Source organism: Mandrillus leucophaeus, unplaced genomic scaffold (genome assembly GCF_000951045.1).
Source record: "Mandrillus leucophaeus isolate KB7577 unplaced genomic scaffold, Mleu.le_1.0 Scaffold445, whole genome shotgun sequence".
In the NCBI taxonomy this organism is placed as follows: domain Eukaryota; kingdom Metazoa; phylum Chordata; class Mammalia; order Primates; family Cercopithecidae; genus Mandrillus; species Mandrillus leucophaeus.
Genome location: NW_012104754.1, coordinates 1,353,738 through 1,379,378, shown reverse-complemented (window position 1 = coordinate 1,379,378; position 25,641 = coordinate 1,353,738). Strand labels below are relative to the sequence as shown.

Genomic DNA, 25,641 nt, shown 5'->3' with positions numbered 1-25,641 from the left:
ACTGCAAGCTCCGCCTCCCAGGTTCACACCATTCTCCTGCCTCAGCCTCCCGAGTAGCTGGGACTACAGGCGCCAGCCACCGCACCCGGCTAATTTTTTGTATTTTTAGTAGAGATGGGGTTTCACCGTGGTCTCAATCTCCCCACCTTGTGATCCGCCTGCCACGGCCTCCCAAGTGCTGGGATTACAGGCGTGAGCCACCGCGCCCGGCGTCAAGCCACTTTTAAATGATGATACCAACCATTTGTTGAACTCATCCCTAAAGAACTGACAGGCCTGGGAATTTAACAGTGTGAATGCAGCAGTCTGTTTTGCATTATAAGCTGAAGAAAAATGTGTGTCCTTTAAGGGCTTCTTAAGATTAGGAAACAAAAGGAAGTCAGAAGGAGCCAGATCAGTACTGTAAGGTGGATACCTAATGATTTCTCATCAGAATTCTTGCTGTTGTTTGAGAGGAAGGAGCAGGAGCATTGTTGGGATGCAGAAGGACTCTCAGTGAAGCTTTCTCTGGCATTTTTCTGCTAAAGCTTTTGCTTTCTCAAAACACTCTCAGATATTAATTGTTGTTTGGCCCTTCAGAAAGTCAACAAGCAAAATGCTTTCAACAGCCCAAAAAACTGTTGCCCAGACCTTTGCTCTTGACCAGTCTGCTTTTGTTTTGACTGTACCCCTTCCACCTCTTGGTGGCCATGGCTTGGAATGTGCTTTGTCTTCAGGATCGTACTGGTGAAGTCATGTTTCATCTCCCATTAGAATTCTTCGAAGAAATGCTTCGGGCTCTTGATCCCAATTGTTTAAAATTTCCCTTGAAAGCTTTGCTTCTGTCAGCAGCTGATCTGGATACACCCACGGAGTAGAAAGTTTGCTCAACTGTAATTTTTTTGGTCAGAATTGTGTAGCTGAACCAGGTGAGTTGTCTGTGATGTTGGCTATTGTTTCTGCTGTTCATTGTTGGTCCCCTTCAGTTAGGGCACAAACAAGATTCGTATTTTCCTCCTGAGTTGATGTGGATGGTCTGACGCTGCAGGTTTCATCCTCAACATCGTAATGTTCCTTCTGAAAACGAGTTATCCATTTGTAAGCTGCTGATTTCACTGGGCCACTGTCCCTATAAACTGTTTATAAATCATAAGTGATTTCACCATTCTTTCACCTATGCTTCACCATAAATTCAACATCAAATTTTAGCAGAACTCACGTTGCTCTATTAGTGGTCTTTTCAAACTGATGTCTTATCCTTCTTAGTGCCTTAGATGAGATCCTGTTCATACATGTTATAACAAGTTAGTATGAGTTTATCATGGTGCCAAAAAAAAAAAAAAAAAAATTGAAATCCATCCATAGCTTTTTCGTAAAAGTCATTTTCCATGAACCTTAGAAGACCCTTGTCTGTGCTCTTCTGGTTTTGAGAACTGCCTTCTGTTTATGGTGAACAAAAGCATTGTCATGTGTGATTAGGAACAAATGATACACAGTGTGGTTTTTATAATACTTTTTGAGCCCTTCTCAAGGAATTGGTGAACTCTTCACTGTGGTAGCCACAGGAGATATTCCTTGTAGTAGTGCGTTCCGGGGCTGCACCGTTCCAGTCTTCCATGAAACTTCAGAGAATACTCTGTCTCTACTGCTGTGGTTGTTCAAAATTTCCTGTGGAATGCAGTGTCCTCGTTAGTCAGATTCCTAAGAAGAAAGTGCATATTCAGCTGGTGTTTGTTACCGCTGACAGTCCTCCACCCTATAGGCTCTCTGTTGTGTTTCTCTTCTGTCTGGCATTGTACCCCACACAGGCTATGAAGCTTTTCAGTGGGTCTTGTAACTCCTAGCTTTACTCTGAGAATGAAATGGATCCCGTTACACTTCTCACATCATCTCAGACCTTCTGGGTTCATTGTCCTTCCTGAAATAACATTTGCTACCCTCTCCCCTGAAGCAGAGTCCAGACTGAGGCAGAAAGTTTTCTTATCCTCTCTGTTAGTGAAAAGATTTTTTTCCACCTCGCCTGAGAGTCAGCAAACTATGGTTTCCAGGCCAAATTTGACTTGCCACCTGGGTTTGTAAATAAAGTTTTTTTTTTGAAACATATTAGTTTACATATTGTCTGTGGTGGCTTTCGTTCATGGTAAAGTTGAATAGCTGTGACAGAAACCTTATGGCCCTCAAAGCCTTAACTTATTTCCTATCTGGCCCATTACAAAGATTGAGATTCCTGTCCTATTTGAGAGTCCCTGCTTTCCGGAGGGGTTTCAGTTTTAACTTCCTACCTCCGGAGGGTCTGATTCTTGTCTTTGTCACCCGTGTGGTGGCTAAAGATCAAGCCTCTTGGTTATTTCAACTCCTGGCTTACCGCTCTGGTTTTCAACTTCCCTATTTTTGTATTTTTTATTTTTTTGCTATTAGAAATGCCCTTTTTTGAAAACAGCAGAGTCTATGTAGTTTGCAACTAAAGAAAGTTGCTTTTGAACTCTGTAGTCTGCTCGAGGTCAGGCACTGCCTTGTCCTGCATCTCCAGCTCCTAGCCTGGTACCTGGCATGTAGTAGCCATTGGAGTCCTCCTCAGAGGACCACAGTAGAATGGAAATTCAGGTATTTGATGCTGCCAGCTGTGCTGGTACCCATTTTCCCAACCCTCACTGCCTACGTAGGCCTCTGATTCAGCACTTGGCTGTGGCCTATGGCTTGATCTCTTGGCCTGTGTGAGGCTTGCGCCTTCCCCCCTCAGTCATGGGGTGCTGGGCTTGCCCCACCTTGCCCAGGAGGCCAGGCCTTGTCCTGGTGTGCACGAGAATGAGGACTGCAGGGAGGAGAGCAGGAAGGTAGATTTCCTTCCCAGGAGGCCCGTTCTGAGCTGGACATGCTTTCTGTTCAGGCTCATAACCCTACCTGGAGGAAAATGTGAACCAATAAGTGTCCTGACTCTGGACATTTGCATTTCTTCCCTTTTGGGCAGGTGAATGGAAAGACAGATACATGAGAATGCTTCCATCCACTAAGTAGACACACAAAAATATATTTCTCGAATTAAAAAAATGAAGGTTTTTTAAGGATTGGCTGTGCAGCGTTGGTCTCTGTGGTCCCTGTATATTATACCTCAGGAGTCTGCTTCATTTTTAAGTGAATCCTGAGGTGTGCCACAGATAAATATGTCTGTGTTATCTGTATATGTATTATTTTCCCTTTTATGTAAAAGGTTACTTTTCTTTGTAAAAGGATTCACAATGAGATTTTTAAAAATCGACAGTTCTTAAGAGTTTACTTCATTTTTTTTTTTTTAATTTACCTAAACTGCAAGAAGGATTTAGGGCCTCTTATGTGCTCCTAATCATCCTGGCACCCATCACACCCTGGTTTATAAGTGCTTGTTGTCTTTTCTTCTCCAGCAGTCCATAAGCCCCTTGAGGATAGAATCCTGTCTTCATCACCTTTGTATCCCCAGTTCCTAGCTCAACGTTTGGTACATTTTAGACACTCAGTAAATATTTGTTGAATTTAGTTGAGTAAAACATTTTTATTTTATGTATAACTTGCTCAGGAGTAAATATGTTGTCAGGTACTTCTGTATTTATATTCTAAAATCATCACTAGCATCTACGTCTTCAATAATTTAAAAAGGAAGTCAAGATGTGCCTGAGAATTTACCTCCTTTTCTTCCTGAAACATACACGCTAACGTGCATGTGCGTGTATATGCACCTACCACAGAAGCAAACCCCAAACCATATATATTAAACTAGGGAAAATATAAAGGCCATTTTGTTTTTCGCTGTAACATTTGTCTGATGGTGAGTTGTATTTTTAATTTTTGGGGGTGTGTTGTTGTTAGAGTCAGGTGAGGTCTGTGGATTAACAAACATGGAGAGTTCTGTTAGTTTCTGGTTTATTATCGACTACTTTTGGCTTTTTGGGATCAGGGAAGGACATAACTACATTAAGATAACTAAAAGTAATTTTTGTTATAGTAGGTGTTATTTCTTTGTATAATGGTTATAAAAAAACTGATTACTCATTGTTAGAAGTGTTTTCTCATAGTTCAGACTGTCGCATCTTTAATTGATTAGAAAAGTATTCATGAGCACCTGTGTGTCAGTGCAGCTCCAGATCCTGAGGACACAACACAACTGAGAAACAAAACAAAGTCCCTGCCCTCAAAGAGCTTGTGTTTTACTGTATTTTTGTATGGGTGTGTGTGGGGGGGGTGGGGGAGTGGTACAGAAAAATATTTCAGGTGTCGAGTGCTAAGAAGAAAAACCAAATGGTATAAGAGGAATAGAGAGCAAAAGTGTATGTGATATTATGATACAAGGTGCTAGCTGACCCTGGAGCAGAGGCCTGCATGGAGCCGGGGAGCAGCCCTGCAGGTGTGGGGAAAAGCAAGCCAGGTGTGTTGGAGAGTATTGGGAGGCTGTAGCTGGGGCAGGAGTCCAGTCAGTGTGAGGAATGGTGGGAGGAGAGACCAGAGAGGCAGAGAGGGGGACTGTATGAGGAATAAGGCCATGAGGCAGGAGTCCCTGGAGCTCTCTGAGCCCAGGAGTGATCAGTACCATCTGATTCATGTTTAGATGGATCATCCTGGCTAGCTACCATGTGGAGAATGGTCTGGAGAGTGTGGTGATAAGGGACACCCATTGGGAGACCCCTGTGGTTATCTAGGGGTGAGGTGATGGTGGTCTGGACCAGTGGGTAGGCAGTGGTTGAATTCTGGATTTTTTTGAAATGAAGAGTGAAGGGTAACCCCCAACTGAAGCAATATTCTGATTATGCTTTGATTTATTATTTGTTTTTTTTTTTTTAATTCTTTAACAGAACCGAGATTAAGCGTAGCTCCTGAAATGGATATCATGGACTACTGCAAAAAAGAATGGAGGGGAAATACACAGAAAGCAACATGTATGAAAAAGGTACGACACAGAGGTGCACATATTTCAGGTCTTTCAAATAGTCTATCGTAAGTTGTTTCATATGTCATTTGATATTTTTAGACATTAGTTAAAATGACTGCTATAGACTTTATTATTGGTGTTCTTATCTTAGAGATAAGGAAATAGACTCCAAAGATAAGGATTTTGTTTTAAGTCACAGTGTTAATATAGAATCAGCATCAGTTATTCAGTGACACAATTTCTTTGAAAAACACGTAAATGACTCTGCTGTTCAGAGTTGGGCCAGCCATTGGTTGTCCTCTTGGAGCCATTTGGGAATATCCTTTTTGGTCTGGTGTTGTAAAATAAAAGCCTCAGGGATGCCTCAGGCCGATTCCACACTCCTGCTTTCCACAGCACACTGGGTTTGCTTACACACCCTCTGGTCCTGGGGCCTAGAACCTTCTTGGACTCCCTACACAGGGGAGTCAGGAACTGCTCCCTTCACTTAAGGTGTCCCAATCTCATTGCATAGACTGGTGATGTGAAGATAGTCTCCAAGGCTGTGGGATGACATTGGGGGTTCATATGATGTGGTCCTGCTGTGGTTGTTTGGGCTGGTTCATTACTCAGCTCAGACACCATGGCCTACATATACTATGCAGGTGATCAAGTTGCAGGGCCTGTGAGCTCTACCCTCAGATGTATACCAGATCCAGTATTACCAGTAGGATGAACCATGTGAATTGCTCAAAAACAGTCAAATAGCAGATTGAACCTAAGACTTCCATGACCTCTTGAAACCTTTGCATTTATTTTTTCTCATTTTTATCTTGTTATTATTTACATTATGAATTTGAATGCACTTCTTACATATTAGAGATACTGACCATCATATTTAATAGAAATATCTTTAAATTTTTTTTGGTTAGGATTTTAAGTTTTTAAGTATTTGAATATTTAGTCTTTTCCTCAGAGCTCGTTTTTATAGAAAATAATTGCTTATCTTTCAGCATGTACCTCAACTGCCCATGGGCTGACCTTAGTAAATATCTAGCTGCCACTTGTAAAGCTCTGAGAGCAGATGATAGCTCTCTGCAATTCTGAAATGTAGATGCTTTGTGTTTTAGGCGTTTATTAGAGAACTCAATTATGAAACACCTGGAATTCTTAGTTCCTGCCAGAGGTTAAGAACATTTATATTTTTGCTGAACGTGCTGTTGGTCACTTGCAGATTTTCCAACCTCCAGCCCATCACGACCCATGGCAGTAATTAGAGCATCTCAGATGCCTGAAAACAGCTTTCACCTCCATTCTATTTTAGTCGTTATTTGCGTAATTGTCTATTTTTGTTTCTAATATTCTTTTGGAAGTAAGTTTCTATAAATTCAGATTTAATTTTATTCTGAAATAGCGTGAGTAATTTATGCATTTGGAAAGGTACAATTGCAGTTGAATTTGCCATCATAAGTATTCTGGGGTAATTAAGGTTTACCATAGGCAAGAAGTACATAATTATTAGTAGGTGTGATTCTGCCTGATGGAACCTTATGTGTTACAGTGGTTGGACCACTGAATAAAAATGCAGTCCTCAAAATGTTGTTATTGGGGGAAAAAAGTACTTTTGTATTCACTTAAAATATCATCCTATGACTTGAACCTTGAAAAGAGCTAAGAACGAGGTTTTAGTACCTGGACACACAGGACAGAGGTGGTCTGCATTGCGCCCACTCCACAGTGAGGGTAACACTTCTTTCTTTGTGTGAGTGCAGGGTAGGAAGTGGGTCTTTAGTGACTATCAAGGAAGAGTGGGATGAGTTAAGGGGCTGGCTGGACCCAGGGCCAGGGTGATGGTGGGCAGCTCAGTCAGTCTCAAGGACTGCATGTGCCTAGCTGGAGAAGCCAGGCATCATGCATGCTGGGGAATCAGAGTCACTAGGATTTTATGGTGTCTTTTCAGGGTACGTTTCAGAATGGTCCATTGGATGGCTGTTTTTGAGTGCCCAAGCATGTCACTGAACATTTTCATTTCCTTGTTTCACTTCCAGACTGAGCAAGAGTGACACTTCACTTAAAAAAAGAAAAGAAGGTGGGGTGTGGTGGTTCACACCTGTAATCCCTGCACTTTGGGAGGCAGAGGCAGGTGGATCACCTGAGGTCAGGAGTTCAAGACCAGCCTGGCCAACATGATGAAATCCCGTCTCTACTAAAAATACAAAAAAATTAGCTGGGCGTGGTGGCTCATGCCTGTAATCCCAGTTACTCAGGAGGCTGAGGCAGGCGAATTGCTTGAACCCGGGACGCCGAGGTTGCAGTGAGCCGAGATTGCGCCATTGCACTCCAGCCTGGGCAACAAGAGCGAAACTCCATCTCATAAAAAGAAAAGAAAAGAAGCCTAACAGAATTATTCAGCCATCTCTTGGCATCTAAACTTTTATATATACATGCACATACACAAAGCACCCCCGCCCTGCTTTGTGTTTTGGAAACTTGGGGTTTTTCTGTATTTTTTTAATATGAAAATATAAACTTAGTTTAGCTCTCTTTTTTCTTGCCTTTTTGTTAAAGAGTTTAGGGTTAACTGAAACACAGATTAAACCCTTCAAAATGTTGGTTGCCAGGGAGTAAGTGTTAAAACATTTGCCTAGGAAGGGACATAAAACTCCAACTTTGGGCTTCCCAGTGGTCCCAGGCCAAGTTTTTTCCACAGGAATGAAACTTTCTCTGCTATCTCAAGTCAGTAACAACCATTTTGAATTCTTTCATACCTTTTCCCAGGGCTATGAGGAAGTTTCTCAGAAGTTCACCTCCATACGGCGAGTCCGTGGTGATAATTACTGTGCACTGAGGGCCACGCTGTTCCAGGCCATGAGCCAGGCTGCGGGGCTGCCGCTCTGGCTGCAGGATCCAGAGCTCATGCTGGTACGCTGCTGCTGCAGGTTTGAGTCCAAAATGTTTCAAACAATTTTTGTGAGAAAATTTTCCCTTTCTGTCCATGCTACCTGCTATTATCTTCTGCAGTGTGATGTCAGCATGTGCGTTTATTCAGTTTTGTGTGGCTGGGATGATTTCACATAGTTAAATGACCAAAAATAATTCGTATTTCGTAGAAGAGAAAAATGATAAAATTTATGTGAACAATTTAGTTGAATTAGAGAGCAGATGTTTGTGTAAAGCACTTAGGAACAGTTTGATTTCAATTTTGGTGTTTGTTTTAAGTAGGCTGTATATGTTACTGTTTGAGAACCTACTGGGGTTTTAGAATACACATTTCTTTCGTTTCTAGCTATAATTCAAGAAATTAGTACTTTTGGCAAAGTGTGAAGATTGGCTTAGTAGGTGGCAGAACAGCAACACTAGAAGAGAGATGATTACTGTCACATGGAGAGGGACTTCCTGAGGAGCTGAGACTCAACCTGTCCCAGGCCTGGCCCTCTTTAGCGTTTTAAATGTACCACATGGCAGACCTGTACTGGAAAGTCATTTGTCTGCACGTCCTGACACAGATAAAGTCATATAGTCGTGTGGGTGATAGACGACTATCCTGAAAGATTTTTTGGTCAGGAATGGTTGGTCAGAAACAGCAATATACCCATGTAACAAATCTGCACATGTACCTCCTGTATCTAAAATAAAAGTTGAATTAAACAAAAGAAATGGCCACAGCCACCCAACGTTCAACAGTCACCACCCTGCTCAGTCAGCAACCATCAACGTCGAAGCAAGACCCTCCACCAGCAAAAAGATTACAGCTTGCTGAAGGCCCAGATGATCATTAGCATTTTTTTTTTTTTTTACCAACAAAATATTTTTAAATTAAAAAAAAAAAAAAAAGAAAGAAATGGCAATATGACATTAACTGGAAGAAAATTGTCTTGTGCTTAAATTTAAAAAATCCAAAACCCAGAAATGCCAGCTGTGGGAGATTCGCCTTATAGCAGTTTATGAAAAGAAAGAAAAAGATGTTAGGATTCGCATTGATTGCAAGCCCGCTGTGAGCCTGCATGAAATGTGATGTCCAGCAATGATCACAAAGCCCTAGCTGCATTTTATTTTTATTATTTTTATTTTTATTTTTTTAAAAAGACCAACCTGGCTGCATTTTAAAAGTAATGATTCTAAGAATTAGACTGTGACAGCCCCACCTTGAACTGGGCTGGTCAGAGGCCGTCTCGAGCTTGGTACCTGTATCCTCAGCAGACGGAAATGTGGCCAGGATGCTTCATCGCATTCTGGGAGCAGTTGAAGGAGCTGGGGTATTTTCCTAGAATAAAGAAGACTTTTAGAGGAACTTGTTGTTGGCTAAGGTAGAGGTCTTTTAGGTGGATGAGAGATCACACGCTCGGAAGGGCAAAACCAGGACTGGTGGGTAGAGGATACTCCCCGTCTGTTCCACGATTATTTAATAAACCAGCACAAAATCACCACACCTCTATCAACTGTCAAAATGACATCTGGAGCCAAGTGTGGTGGCGCCTATAGTGTTAGCTACTTAGGAGGCACAAAAAAAACCAAAACCAACATCTGGGAAAGATATTTTCTTCTAAGCAAAGATGTATGCCATCTTAAGCAGATTTTTCAGCATTAGCTTATTTCTTTCATATAGAGGCAAGAGAAATGGGTATACTAGGCTGTTTTTTCTTTTGTAAATGATGCCATTTATTAGTAAAGTATTTCAGAATTGTTTGTCAGTTGGCAAAAGCATTCCTATGGTTGGATATAAGACCCAGCTAGAGAAGCAAACAGTAATTTCACTGTTTTTGCTTTGCCTTGTTTTAACTTCTGTACTTGACAACTGTAGCTATATATGACACAATTTCTAGATTGTGGTGGCGTGTGCCTTTGTTCTTAGCTACTCAGGAGGCTGTGCTGACAGTTGTAGCTATATTATATTAATCTACAAATCTATATTTCTAGGTTGGATGTAATATCCCCCTCAATTTAAGCAAAATTTTCCTTTTGAAGCTTTAAGGAGCTATTTAGATTTATGGACTCACTTGACACTAAATTTGTGTTTTTATACTTTCTGAGAATCTGGGGTAAATAGTGTCCTAAGTAATTAATTAAAGTATAAAATTGCTTTAAACAAAGTAAAGTACAGAGGCCGGGCGCAGTGGCTCACGCCTGTAATCTCAGCACTTTGGGAAGCTGAGGTGAGCGGATCATGAGGTCAGGAGATCGAGACCATCCTGGCGAACATGGTGAAACCCCGTCTCTACTAAAAATACAAAAAAATTAGCTGGGCGAGGTGGCGGGTGCCTGTAGTTCCAGGTCCTTGGGAGGCTGAGGCAGGATAATGATGTGAACCCGGGAGGCAGAGCTTGCAGTGAGCAGAAATCACGCCACTGCACTCCAGCCTGGGCGACAGAGCGAGACTCTGTCTCAAAAAAAAAAAAAAAAAAAGTAAAGTACAATGGCCCCGCCCCCCCCCTTTTTTTTTTTGGTAGCAGGATATATTTGGGTAACATTGTCTGCCATATTAAAAATAGTCTGGGTAGATTACGTTCAAACTGTTCAAACTCTAATTGCTGTTAGAGTGTGTTGCATGTGTGAGTGATGGGGTTTTAAGGTGGTTTTTAAGGTGGTTTTTCACATTAATTTGAGTAATGTGGAAATAGTTTTAAAATTCTTAAGGATTCTTTCTAGTTTCTTTCCTTTTCTTTGTGTATCAGCTATTATATTTTTCTGGGAGCATAATTTAATTAGTTGGTCACTGTGGTTTGGTTTTTGTCATCTAACTTTTATTGAATGCCAAGAGGCCTCTGTCAAAGAGAGAAAACACAGTGTACCTGCCTGTGGGTTTGGTATATATGTTTATTAAACGTTGGGTCTAAATGTTAGCTGAAGAATATCTTTGTTCTTTCCTTGCTGTCATCCAGCCAGAGGACTTGTCCTTGTGTTACTGTTCCAGCCCTCAGCAATTTAACATAGTTTGAAAATTTCCTTTACCCAGTTCGTTTTGTGGTGTCACATCTGAGACATGATTGGATGACAAATTCAAATTCAGCACATGCTTCGCGTTTGAGGGGCTGGTGAAGGAAGGAAGGGACCTATAAGCTTAGTCTGGTCGTCGTGCAGATCTCCCAGGTGGCCTGCAGACCCTCCTGTGGATGCCTTTCCACTCCTGTTCTCACTCTGGCCCCCCTCGCCCCACAGCCCTTCCCTTGGAAGGTCCACTGTGACAAGGGCCTTGTTGAGTGAGCGTTTCTTGCAGTGTGACCGAAAGAAATCAGGGGTGGAACCTTTAGCTAGCTTTATCTGCTTCTGTTTGCAGATTGAGAGATGTTCTCTGTGGCATGTTGCTGTCTTCTCTGTCTTTTAGAACATCATTTGGATTTAGGGTATTAAAGGGAACTGGGAAAGCTAGACTGAGTGACCCTCCCCTTAATCTGTGGTCAGTGAAGGAGACCCCGGCTTCCTTTCTGCTGCTGCTCAGCTTTGCTGGCCTTGCTCTTTTCCCTGCCTATGAGGCAGAGCTTTGTCCTTATTGCCCCTCTGACAGTTTGGCTGCCCCTCACCTGTCATCCTGCCCAGGCATCCTGTTTGTTATTCACATTTCTGCCCAGATCCCAGTCTCTGTGTTTGGCTGCAGCCAGATCATCTGACCCTCACCCCAGCTATGGAGATTGCCTAGTCTGGCTCTTAAATGTGGAACAACACTTTGGTCCCTGAGAGGGGTGTCCTCTAGAGCACGGGTCCTTTGGTTTCCAAGTTCGCTACATTTTATAATGTCTCTGAACTGGTTAGACTGTGATAGTGTTTGCTTAGAGTGAGATAGACTGTGTGTCAAAATTTTTTTGTGAGTTTTGGTGATGACACATTTTTATTATTTGCTGTATGTTGTATCAAGAATTACCAGCATATGCTAGAGAAAACAGGCTGTTTTATAGTTTAGTCACAAGCGAAATGACAGCTAAGCTAATTACCTACTTTATTCTTGAATATTTCCAATCACTGTTTCTTATTTAAATCTGGTTTCTTGCTTAAATTTTTTTTATTCTAATAGAAGTCCAGTTTGCGCTTAGTGAAAAACAAAGGCTATTTACATGTGTTCCATGTGCTATGACCTCTGAAAGCATTTAAAGTTGTATTCACTTTTTTCTTCTGAATAAATTTGACTTCATTCTTTTCTGATGGCTTTTTTCATGCTTCATTTTTAAAAATTGTCTTAAGGATTTCTGCATTTCCTGGAAGTCTACAACCCTGAACTGTTTGACCAGTGTGTGAAAGGAATCAGAGACAGTTGTTTCTCTCTGTGTAGTTAGGTCTTCAGGGTCTCCTGAGTAATTCAGTTGAGTACTGCACCTACTTTTTAGATAACTGTATCGTGTCCCCAGATGCTCAGCCGGTCTTCTGGGCTTCCCTTCACCTCGTTTCCCAGCTCACGTCTGTGTGGCCAGTATTCTCTGCGCATTTGTAGTTCTTTGTGCCCAGTTGTAATTTTAGCTTGTTGCCACTTGAGGGCATGTGCGGTTCTTGTGATAAATCTGAGAGACCGAATTGAGGGTTTTGCCGCAGAATTGCCACATGTTGCCTAAACGCAGGGCAGTGTGGGCACGGAGTGGGCTAGTGTAGCCCTTAGGTGAGTGGTCATTTGTTACTCTAATAAGATGAGGAGGAGAAGGCCCTCTCCACCCTTAGTGAGTGATGTAGTTCGCCATCACTGTGGTCACAGTGAAAAGAAATTTGCATCCCAATCGTGGTTCTGTGTTTTGTAGAAACCACCTTAGTTTCACATTGCTGTAGGTTGAGAAGGTACAACCAGAATTACTATTTATGAAAGGGTCTTTTAGTCTTAACATTCCAGTTGAATGGAAGATTTGGCCTCATTTAAAACTGTATTTATTTTATTTTATGTATTTATTTTTATTCATTTCTTTCTTGCTATGTAAAGTTTTTAATTTTTTAGAGATGAGGTCTTGCTCTGTTGCTCGGGCTGAAGTGCAGTGGTACAGTCATAGCTAACTATAACCTCAAACTCCTGGGCTCAAGTGATCCTCCTGCCTCAGTCTCCTGAGTAACTGGGAATATAGGCACATGCCACTGTGCCCAGTGAATTTTTAATTTTTTTTAAAAATAGAAATGGGGTCTTGCTATGTTACCTGTATTGGCAAAACTGTATCAATAACTGCTGAAGAAGGTTCCTCATAGGATATTGTAGGATTTAATTATTCTTTAATGATCTGTTGACTTGGAGGTGAACTTGTTTTCCTTTCTAAATTTTATAGCAGTGAAGTGACACACCTGTGCCCAGCCTAATTCTAGGATTTTTCTCCTGAAACACCCAAGACTATTGGAAGAGTCTTACTTCCCATGCTGTCATCAGTCAGGCTGTGCCTCAGCTTGCCTTTCAAATTGCAGATTCTGTTGATAACTAGAGGGAAACAAAGTGACAAATACTCCAGGAATTAAAAAAAAAACCGGAAACTAGCAATGTAGTTCAGCTGTCACTTCTTTCATGGACTAAATGAGCACAGCTCCCATAACCCCTGCCTCTGATTTTCAATGTATGTTTTATCTTAATATATCGATTAGACAGTTAAACTAGACATAGTGTCATTTCTCTGAATGTTAAAACTTTGAGTATATGTGTTAACATTATTTAACAAACTTTTTCTACCTTTCTTTGGTGGATTTTTTAAATACCAGAAACTAGGTTTTATTTTTCTTACTGGGAAAGGAGCAGGTTTGGCTTCACCCTGGACCTTCTCACATGCTCAGAAGCACTGTCCTGAGCCATGTGTTAGGTGGTGGTTGAGAGGCTGCAGTGAGTCCTGTAGCCTGAAGGTGGTTGGTGTGAGGACGTGCTGTGGGCATGGCCTTAGCTCATCTGTACAACTGCTGTGGAATGTCCTGGCCATGGTTGGAGTCCTGCAAGGCAGATTGTGCTTTGGCATCTCAACCAAAAGCACCATTTCACTCCAGCAGCCCTCCTCAGGATGGTACTTTCTAAGTTCCTGACTTCTAGATTTAGGTCCTCCATCCTAAACCCACATGACAGATTTGCAGGATTAATTCTGGAAACAAAGGTAGGTTTTATAGACTTTGTGGTATCTTACAGCTTGGATCGTGTGGTGGATTTCTTGGAATGTTAACACCTCTTTATCTCTTTGTTTCTTGATGTTGTAGTTACCAGAAAAACTCATAAGCAAATACAACTGGATCAAGCAATGGAAACTTGGACTGAAATTTGATGGGAAGAACGAGGACCTGGTTGATAAAATTAAAGAGTCCCTTACTCTGCTGAGGAAGAAGGTTTGGAACCTGTAGTGTCCTGTCTGATAAGGGTGAAGCTCTCGTTTCTGCTTGCCCCAGAAGACCAGTTTTTAGTCTTCACTCAGTGGATTTTCAAATGCTCTTGGCTGATTTTTAGGCAAAATGGTTTTAAATGAACTCAAACTTTTCCCATGAGGGCTTTGGTAAAATGGGAAGTACCAACTTTATATATTCTTAGAGCAGATGCCGTGTACTAGGGTATCAAATAATGAAGTGTTTAACTTTCTTAAAAGGAAACCTTAACAAATATAGTCTTTGTTCCAAGTCATATTTATGTTTCAAGAATATCATTTGGTTCCTATTTCTTATACTAATATCATTAGTAATTCACATTTATTCTTTCCAATTACGTTCATGTTTTAAGATTCTGCCCATATTTATGAGACTTATTTTCTTTCTCAGTGATTTTCCAGTTAGTAGATTTAGTAACTTGTCTTTAGAAAACTGTCCTGAGAGTTTTTCTGAAACAGAATTGTAGGGAGAACTTGGTCTTCTGATTCCTATTGATTTGGTCTTTAAAATTCTACCTTTCTGTGGCTTTCCACTGTCTCCTCTGGGTTGGATGTCCTGCCTGCACACTGGCTTACATGACCCCTAGCTTGCCTGCATTGAGCAGCTTGGAGCTCTTCTGACCAAGAACCCTGATTGAGGGCCTGTCACTTGCGCCAGGGTGTCAGTGGAGGGTGGTCAGGTAGAGAGGGGGTCAAACATGGACTTTTCAAGGTCCTTCCTAGCATGTTTCAAGCAGTGATTTCTTTACTCACATATGGTCTACTGCTCCCATTAGACTTTCAGCTCCACGAGAGACTGTCCTGTGCAGTCCTTGACACCCTGTGCCTAGCAGCAGGACTGGCACGTAATAGGTGTTCATTTAGTGCTTTATTGAGTTAGTGAACTGAGGGCCCTGACTTCTTGGAACCTAGTTTTTGCTTAGAAAGATAAGAAATGTTTACTGGAAAATATGAAAATATACTGTCAAAGAAAGTCCAGTAGTTTTATCTTTCTTCTACTATAAAGAAATGGGAGCCAGAGAAGGGAAGAGGGAAATACCATTCTTGTTACCTGTTGGACTAGAATGCAGGATTTTGTGTTCCTCAGTCCTTGGGTTAGTGGAAGGTTGAGGGCAGGGCTCTAGCCCTGTGGGAGTGAACGAGAGGGCCCTTCAGCGCAACCACAGGTCATAATTTCGTTTTCATTTTTTTAAGGTCTTGTGAAATTGCTATTTCTGCTTTATTAGGTGTTTCTACTATAATTAGACCCTCATTTTTGGGAATGCTTGAGTGGCGCCAATTTTCAATAAGATTAAAATTACTCACTAATAATCTGAGCCAGCATTCCTAACACTTCTATGCCAGGCTCCAGACTAAAATTTCATGTGTTACTTAATTCTCACGACTATGAAGGTGGTGTTGCTGTGGTCATTCCTGTTTTTTAGATGAGGAAACTGAGGCCAGGAGCTCAGTTAAATGCCCTGCAAAAGCCACCAGCTGCTCTGTGGTGAAGCCTTGATTCCATCCCGACTGACTCTAGAGCCATGTCCATGATTGGTAACTTGGTCTAGTTTGGAAAATATGAGATATAGACAAACATGTACCAGCCTTCAGCCCAAATATTAGAGGGAATTCTATGCAGTCATTACCATTAAAATTCACTCTCGGATTTAAAATCCATAATGGTGTTTGAGAGGGGCACTAGTTATTGTTTATTCATAAGGAATGGTATTTATGTTGGCATCTCTTATTCTCACTGTAACTTAAAAACACATACATTTATAGGTTTTATTTTTTAAAGAGTTTGCCTATATTCACTGAATACCTAACACATGACTTGATTCTTAATCCGGAGTCAGTAAGAGTTTCCTGAATGGATTTATTCATTTGAAGTTCATACATATTTTTGAGGTTAGAGGGATAAGTTTAGTAAATTGTTATTCAGGAGCCCCTAGGCTCTTCCTTGCCTCTCTTCCATTTTGGAGGGTTGGCTTTGTGTTTCTGGGTGCTAACCCTCCTGTAAGCCCCTTGTAATTGTAGCTGCCCTTCACAGCTTAACACAGGCTTCATACACGTGTGTTAGCTCTTCTGTAAGTGTCTGTGATTGGCTGGTTCAATCTCATTGCCTGGGAGGTTAAGGGAGTAAAAATTTCCACAGCCTCAGTGCTTCTTACTACATTGTATTTTTCTTTCAAATTAATGGGAGAAAAAGCTGAATAAGGAGTTTGTGTGCTTTAAAGTGTACCATTTTTTTGATCTGGAAACCTGAATATTGTGAGCATTGGTAAGTGACCCATGAAAAATAATTTTGTACTCATAGTATGGTACTATACCAGGGATTTTTAGAACAAAAATTCTAATTATTACTTAACTTTCTTATTGTAGTGGGCAGGCTTGGCTGAAATGAGAACTGCTGAAGCAAGACAGATAGCTTGTGATGAACTATTCACAAACGAGGAGGAGGAATATAGCCTCTATGAAGCTGTAAAATTTCTAATGCTAAACAGAGCCATTGAACTATATAATGATAAAGAGAAAGGAAAGGAAGTACCGTTTTTCTCTGTGCTTCTGTTTGCTCGGGACACATCGAATGACCCGGGACAGCTTCTGAGGAACCACCTCAACCAGGTGGGACACACTGGTGGTCTTGAACAGGTAAGTTATGCTTTTGAGCATGTATTACCCCAAAATAAAGCAGCTTTACCAATCAAACTTGATGTCATAGTTTTTGTAGGTTAGAAATTCAGGGGCAGCTTAGTTGGATGGTTCTGGCCCAGGATCTCATGCAGTTGTATGTTCAGGGCTGCAGTCATCTGAAGGCTTGGCTGGAGCTGGAAGATCTGCTTCCAATGTTGTTCACTCACGTGGCTGTGGGCAGGAGGCTTCAGTTCCTTACTGGTAGGTAGTAGGAGGGTTCAATTCCTCACACATAGGCCTTCACAGGGCTGCTTGAGTGTCCTTACAACATGGCAGCTGGCTTCTCAGAGTGATCTAAGCAGAGAGCAAGAAAGAAGCCAAAATGCCTTTTGTGACCTAATCTGGGATATCACACACTGTTACTGTTTTCTACTTTTTAGAAACAAGTTACTTAATGCATTCCACTCTCAGGAGGGGAATTTGGCTCCACCTTTTGGAGTGAGGAGTAGCAAAGAATTGTGGACGTACTTTACAGTCACCACCATTATCTCCACCTGGGCTTTATTCTTCAGAGGGGTGGATGGGATTAGTACTCTTGGCTCTGGGAGGCTACAAATAAATGAAGTACTTGGAAGAGCCATTCGAAGGATCTTGTTTAATCTTGACAACTGTAGCTGCATTAAAAAGAGAAATGGAGTCACCCTAGCCAGTAGAGTTCAACCTGCTCTTGGATCTTTTACAGATAAGTTAAGTGTGGAGTTTTACACAGAAACCCAGTGCAGTACTATCTCTAAGCCAGTATAGTTGAGTCACCACACCTTTGTGCTATCTTTGATGTGTTCATTTTCCTAAAAAGTCTTAATGAGGTTTTTTTTAGTGGAATAGTCAACTACTAAAGTAGCATTAAGGCTGCTCATCGAAGTGCCACCCTCCTACTTACATAATTGACTCTTGTACCAGCTTTTTTCTAAAAAGGACCAAGTGCCAGGACAGATACTGCAAGGATTAGAGAGCTGAGTTAGGTTCCATTCTGAGCTGTCCTGGAGTGTGAAGCTCTTCTTCTTATTGCCAAGTATGTAGGAAGGAGTGTAGACTGATGGTCACTGCTGGGTCAGGCAGGGCTGATGATAGTTACTTTCAAAAGTTATCTGTACTCATAATGTGGGTTACTTATGTCTCCTGAACCATAGCAAGTACCTTGCAGTCAAAAGGCTTATAGAGGATGGTTTGCATATTAGACTAAAGTTAGTCTTTTCCGAGACCCTATAAGGTCTGCTGTGATGGTAAGTTCATTCTTTTTTTTTTTTTTTTAATAAGATATTTTCAATTTCTTTTTTGAAGTATATATACCATAAAGTTCATTCTTTTAAAGTTTTGCAGCCATCACTACAGTCTAATTTTAGAGCATTTTGTCAAAAGAAACCCCATGCCCATTAGTAACCACTTTCTCTTCTAACCTTAGGCAGCCACTAATCTACTTTCTGTCTCAATGGGTTTGCCTATTCTGGACATATCATATGAATGGAATCATATAATATGTGGTCTTTTGTTTATGGCTCTTTGATTTAGCATAATGTTTTTTAAGATTTCATCCACATTGTACCATGTATTAGTACTTCATTTTTATTGATAAGTAATATCCCATTGTATGGATGGATCACATTTCATTCATCTGTTCAATAGTTTGATGGGTATTTGGATTGTTTCTACTTTTTAGTTCTGTAAATAACCCTGCTATGAACATTCATGTATAATTTTTTTATGTGAACATATGTTTTTAGTTCTCTTGAGTATACACCGAGAAGTGGAATTGCTGGGTCATATGGTAATTCTTTAACATTTTGAGGAACTGCTAGACTGTTTGCAAAGCAGCTGTACCATTTTACATTCCCACCAGCAGTATATCAGTGTCCTGTTTCACCATATCTTCACCAACACTTCTGACTTTTTTTTATTGGGGTGAAGTTCATGTAATATAAAATTGACCATTTTAAAGTGTACATCTCATTGACATTTAGTACACTGCCAGTGACCACCACCTATATGAAGTTCTAAAACATGTCACCCCCAAAGAAAATCCTGTGCTTATGAAGCAGCCACTCCCCGTTATCATCTTACTGGTTATAGTCATTCTAGTGGGTGTGAGGCACTATCTCATTGTAGTTGGATTTGGATTTCTCTGATGACTCACAATGTTGAGCATCTTTCCATGGTCAGTTCTTGGTCAGTTGTATATCTTCTTTGGAGAAAGGTGTCTGTTCAGATCCTTTGCCTAATTTTTAAGATGGTTATTTGGTTTTTTGTTATGTTAATTGTTGTAAGAGTTCTTTATTCTGGATACAGGACCCTTATCAGACATATGATCCATTCTTTGTTCTGCCTTTTTTTTTTTTTAGTAGAAAAGGATGGGGGCTGGGCCCAAAGCAGGAGGAAAAAAGGTTGTGGCTTCACCATTGCTGTGCACTGTGGGATAATGGGTGGAACATGGTGTTAAGCCACATCTTTCAGTGTGATCTTCCTCAGAATACCCGTTTGTTCTTCTTCCCAGGTTGAAATGTTCCTTCTTGCCTATGCTGTGCGCCACACCATCCAGGTGTACCGGCTCTCCAAGTACAACACGGAAGAATTCATCACAGTCTACCCCACCGACCCACCCAAGGACTGGCCAGTGGTAACACTCATTGCCGAGGACGACCGGCACTATAACATCCCCGTCAGAGTGTGTGAGGAGACCAGTCTATGACAGACGCATGCTCCTGACAGCCTGGCGACGTGGCAAAGATGCACAGGTGGCTCCTGGGCTTGGGATGCAGGCTTGGGGGTCTCTTAAGAACAATCACTGAGAAGAACCCTTGGGCCCCTGGGAGCCAAGTTGGACAGGATGTCCTGAAGACTAGCTTTTGATAAGAGAAATTAACCAAGTCTTTCCCCTCATCTATGATGCAGTATATTTCAGTGGGGGCCTTCTGAGCACACCTGTTCGATGGTGCAAACCATATCTTCTCCAGAAGGCAAATACTTTTGTGTCAGAGGAAACTCAGTTTTGGAGAGGAATATGTTCTTTATATCTCAAATCAAAACTCTCTCTGATGGTAAACTGGCTTCTCATTTTTTTAAGACAGTATTTTTTTTCTTCTCTAGTAGTAATGGGTTTCTATAGATCTCCCTATACAGTCTGCTTTAACTCAGGACCTTGAGGTTATGAGACTGACGTGCTGCCCACTGCACTAAGGGGGCCTCTAACAGTCTGCTGGGTATAATTCTGGGATGGATCTGTTACTGGCATAGTCATGACAACCTCTGGTAATCTTATCTTCTCTTTCTTATGAAGGGAAGAGCAATGGTTTGGACTTGCATCTTAATTAAGCCTATTTTAGGCAGATTGTTTTGCAGTAGATTAAGAATCGGGTCCTAAAGTGGGTTATTTCAAGGCATTTTTGAAGACTGGAGGAGCCATAGGAGGGAGTAGTGAGGGAACCTAGAACTTCTTGCTCCTTGTGACTATGACAGGTGTCTGATACCCCCAGCACACTGGAGTCTGGGGCTTGGTGCAGGTGGTGCCCCATCAGTGTGGACAGACACTACTTGCCTTTGTGGTTTAGTGTTGGAAACTTTAATTACTCTGCAGTTCCATAGATTCACGATTTTATAGCCAGACAGTTTGTATCCACCTATTTTCAGAGGAGGGACCCAAGGCCAAATTACTTTGAGGTAGAGCTTAGCTGGAGCTGAGTTTTCCTGTGCTCTTTTCATGTTGTGTTGAAGGGTGTGCCCATTGCCAGATCTGTGTAACCCATCTGGGGCAGGGGTTGAGTGACAGCAAACCATCTTAAAATTTTTCATGAGTATTTAAGCAGAAGCATGTAGGAATATGAGTACAAAAGTGTGGCTGAGCCATGTATGCCCTTGATTGGTTTTGGGAAGCCTGAGGGAGGCAGCCTTCCTGGCTACGAGCCATCGCCTGCCCAGTCAGGCTAAGGGTGGTGGATGGGGTGGTGAAGGGGCAGCTCTGCTGAGCATGGTCTGTCTTATGGCCTGAATTGTCCTCAAGGGGTGTGGACTGCAGATGGTGTTCACACGAACCGGAGACATCACTGTTTAGGATTCTACTGGCAGCCTCTGAATTGGCTCGACGTTCGTGGAGGTGGTGTTTCCCTGAAGTACTGAGCTTTGTTTTATAATAATTAAAATCTTCATTTGGTCCAATTTAATATAGTTTAGAAGCTATCTTTTTTTTTTTTTTTTGAGGAAAACCTTTTTTGAAAATGTAAATTTTGTTTTTAATTAAAAATAAAGTCTTAGTTAAGAAAACTCAGGATGCACAAAACTATTCAGACTGTTACTTTAGCTTTCTCCCATTACCTCATCAGTAATATTCACCACATTTTGCTAAATGTTTATTGATTAGAGTGTCGGAATCAAATTCTGCTCTAAATGTGTGTGAATACATTGGAGAGGCTTCGTGTTTTTCACTGTGAAATGCAATTGTGCCTTGAATAAGAAGGTACCTAGAAGCCAAATTAAAGTAATAATGACTTCTTATTGGCTTTGATTTTTCATTGTAGTATATGGGATTTTACAGCAGGAAATGCTTACCATTCATTTCTGATATTTTTTAAAGCACAACTCGAAACATTCAGATTGTACATACATAGCAGTAGGGATCTGTGCCCTTCAGGTACATTGAATCTGACCATTAGTTCATATATGTCATCGAATTTTAAGAATACTCATGTTAATAATAGTCATCTATCCTTGCATTTTGAAAATGTTCTTATCTTTGTGAACTTGAATTGGATTTCTGGGCAAAAGAATGTGTTTCTTTTATGTGGCTTTCTGTCTGAAGGCCTTGTCAGAATCTGTCGGGCTCTTGTTTAGGTTTAGTGGGATCATGGCGTTAGAGAAGCAAAGCTTTCAAAGATACAGTACTTCAGGAAATAGAAATGATTGACCAACTTTAAAAATAAATATGCAGCTTCAGTTGCCCAGAATCTGAGTTCCATTTCTCATTCTTGGTCTTGAGCTGGTCAGGTGACATCAGCAGATTAGAAGTTGAATGGAGATTAAATGGATTCAGGAGGATGTTCCACTTAGAGCAGTCTTCAAAATGATAAGGTGTTCTAGAAGAAAGGAATATAGTAGGAACTAGACTATGCCTAAGTTTCTATCCCAGAGTTTCTTGCAAGAGTTTAGGAGTTTTGGACCTTGGGTATTGGCAGAAAAGTTATCTCCATCTTTTGCAAGCATGACTTTTATACCTGTGAGCTCATTTAAGGTGCATTTAAAACTGAAATAATTTCCCTGTGTTATGCTTCATGGAATTAACATTGCTTTTCCAGAACATTTTCCGATTCCCCTCCTTACATCCTGAGCTGCTTCTGCGTATACATCTGTTGATTTTACCCATGCAGGAGGAACAATGATAGTCACATTAGAGAACAAGAAACCAGTAATACATGGTCTCTAACTGATGATTTGGGCCTGGATTTGATTGAAAGTGTTTGCAGTTCCTCTTCCTTAGAATACAGAGTGGATGAAAATGTTTTCAATGCACAGAACAGGATGAATCCTTTTTTCTTTATATAGTGACTTACACTTTTGTTCCTCTATTATATATTCAGTTAGTGTCTGATAAGATTTTCTTTGCTTAAGGATAACAGACATTGCTTTGGTATGTTTTATTTTTTTCCCTCCACTTTTGGAGCTTATCAGGTAAAAATCTCAAGCCACATGAATTGTTAACACCTCTGTTGGGAAAAGCCTTTGTGAGTTTTTATGTACTAGGTCTTTGTTTTTGTTATTCATCCTGTGTTGTTATTCATCGTGTCCTCCTCCTTTTCCCAATGTGCTGTTTTACCTAAGAGTTAGTCTACTTTCTGAAGATCTTTTAGAGAGAGGCTCTGGAGTGCTGAATCACCTTTAATGATACAGCACTCCTGCCATCTCGGCATCTATGTAGGACTTCCATAGACTTCCTGAATGTGTCTTCTTCAGACACTAAAGTACAGTTGGATCATTTTCTTATCTCTTTTTCTTAAGCAGTACTTTGCAGGTACTCCCCTTTGAAAGCCAGAAGCATAAACCCTTGGGGAATCTAACTTGTAGACATGCAGAAAAAGAACTGCCTTTATGTGAGATCTGTGAGTACTTAAAAAGAAAGCCCTCAGTGTGTGTGAAGTGTATGAGAAATAAATAGAATTCCCAAATAGTTTAGCAAAGGCAGGGCACAATATCAAATAATTTAGAAGTGGTCCAAGGAACTGTAAGAAGAAGGAACTCATTCTAGAATAAATGTTAAAATGCCATTCAAGAACAAAACCACAGATGCCAGACAAACCTCCTGTGCTTAAATTATAGAAGAATAAAAATCTGAATGAATGGAAAGCCTTATGTGTATACAGTTTACAAATTCCTATTTCTAAAATTTAAGTCCCTTATTTAACAGAAGTATATATTTTAATGCGTAACTGTCTTGGGAAACCTGATTTGTGACATCATCTAAGAGGATGGAAAGACCAGGGAGCCAGTGCCACGTTGAACAGGACAGTGGTTTAGTGAATGTATGAGGAAAGACACGGGCAACTGATTACTAATGTTTTTGTAATTCAGTTTATAACTTGGAGCCATGAAAAGCAACAAAACTAAACTGTTTTGACAGGCTTTTCCTGTAAGTCACTAGCAGTAGGTGTGAGGTGGGCTTGCCCATGACCAGAAGGGGTGCGTCTGTGTGTGTGCACATGCATGTGTGTGCATGCATGTTGGTCTGCAGTCACAGCATACGTTTATGTGCATGTGTCCTCGCAGCTTGGAACTCAGTAGTATTCTGGGAGGGTGGAGGTGAACTGTCCCATGTATTGTATTATATATTTTTTGAGATGGAGACTTGCTCTGTTGCCCAGGCTGGAGTGCAGTGGTGCGATCTCAGCTCACTGCAACTTTTGCCTCCTGGTTCAAGCAATTCTCCTGCCTCAGCCTCCTGAATAGCTGGGATTACAGGCATGCACCACCACTCCCAGCTAATTTTTGTATTTTTAGTAGAGATGGGGTTTCACCATGTTAGCCAGGCTGGTGTTGAGCTCCTGGCCTCAGGTGATCCACCTTCTTTGGCCTCCCAAAGTGCTGAGATTACAGGCGTGAGCTACTGTGTCTGGCCCCATGTATTGTATTTTTTTCAGGGTATATTGAAATCTACTACCGGGAATGGTGGAATGGGTTTTGGTATGTATAATGGAAATACATAGAGTGGTTATTAAGTCTAGAAACACATACATTAATTGTATTAAAATGTTGTATCAATACATCATTTATGATGTGTATCTGGTCCCAGATCTCATGGCCACCAGTTTGTTTAAGCATTTTGAATGCTTTTTAATAGCATTCAGTAGCATTAATGGAGGAGGACACTGTGTTTTCTCAGTTAATCTCATTGATTTGTTTGGTATAAGTTTGGATCAGAAATGAAACTGCCATAACATGGATCAGTACAAGGAAGGGACACAGGGCTTAAAATGTCCACAGTCTTGGCAGTGGACTTGGCAGTTCTCCCAGTAAGCAGAAGTACTTGAGCTTAATTCTGAACTTCAAAATAATATTTTATACTTAATTTTAGGAGCTTTCATTTACAGATTGAAAAATGCCTTGACTGTATTCACATAAATGGTGCTCAAACCTTGTACCCCTTATAAGAACCGCAGCAGTCCACAGTAATGTTGGTTACTTCTGAGTATTTTGATAAAGGAACAAAGTCAAAATGAATGTATTTAATAAGCTTCTTTCTCATTTCCATTGTTTTTATAAAAATATTTTGGTATTGTTGCCTGCATTTTAGCCACTACTAACTTTTTGTATTATGAATTCGGAGAGGATAACAAGCCAACTTTAGACCTTCTGCCAGGGGCAATGGTGTTTTTCTTCCATGGGTAAGCCATTGTGAATAGAGGCCAGCGGGGCAGCACACTGTGTGAACCTGGCAGCGCTCATCTTGGCTTGTTTAGCAGTCCCTCTGTTTACACCGTAAGATGTTCAGCATGGGTCCAAAATTCCGCCTGCTCTGAAAAACACGCCCCCGAGGCTCTGGGCAGTTTGGGGCCTTGGTTTCCACCTGCAGATGCGGTCAGATGCCTGGCTTCTGGGGCCAGAGTTTCCTCTGTTACTTGTTGAGTCTCTTGTCTTCGCTGTCAGAAGCTGAACCGACTTGGGGGCTTTGCTGTTGATCCACTTTAGCAAACCTTGCTGCAGAGGACTGTAAAAACAAATAACTAAAAATAAACTTAGAAAATACAACTCAGAAGCCTGGCTGTGTTGCTGTGGTCAAATGCTTGCCTTTGAGGACTTTGGCAGATTGTGCTACTGCATTGGGCTTTAACTTTCTGGCACCCGCAAGGCAGACCTATGATGTCCACATGGCTGACTCTTGACCCCTGGCCATTGTGAGCAGAGGAATCAAGGGTTTAGTGAGGCAGTATTGGGCAGTGCAGAAGAGTTAGATGAGATGAAGCAGTTAGCACAGTGCTTAACCCATACTAAGTGCCCCCAACCCTGCCAACCAAATTAGGTGCATAGTTACCAGTTTGGGTCTGAATTCAACAGCATTCCCACTGCCCACTGAAAGGGTGGGCTTGGACAGTTCCTGAACCTCCCTAAATCTGTTTCTTCATCTTTACCACACACGGTCTGTCTCAGTGGTGGTGTGGATTAAGTGAGGTACTAGCACTTATTAGGGGAAGAGCCCCCAGACATGCAAAGCGGGGCTGCTGCCGCAATTCTGACCCAGTCTTGCTGTGTGTTTGCCACAAAGAGGTGTGGTGTGTGCGAGACATTTCTTTATGAACCATTTACACTGCTGGAAATGTACCCAGCAATGTGATGGCAAGAACTTTAACA

The 25,641-nt window shown here is 41.2% G+C and overlaps 1 protein-coding gene across 1 annotated transcript in view; it reads left to right on the top strand.

Annotated features, from left to right (window-relative positions):
* OTULIN (OTU deubiquitinase with linear linkage specificity) overlaps positions 1-25,048 on the top strand; it is a 26,310-nt gene extending 1,262 nt beyond the window's left edge. The window contains exons 2-6 of the mRNA XM_011994186.1: positions 4,800-4,894; positions 7,634-7,777; positions 13,985-14,110; positions 16,507-16,776; positions 19,307-25,048. Coding sequence (XP_011849576.1) covers positions 4,800-4,894; positions 7,634-7,777; positions 13,985-14,110; positions 16,507-16,776; positions 19,307-19,501 — 830 coding nt within the window. The 3' untranslated portion in view covers positions 19,502-25,048. The remainder of the gene's footprint in view (positions 1-4,799; positions 4,895-7,633; positions 7,778-13,984; positions 14,111-16,506; positions 16,777-19,306) is intronic.
* The last annotated feature ends 593 nt before the right edge of the window (positions 25,049-25,641 follow it).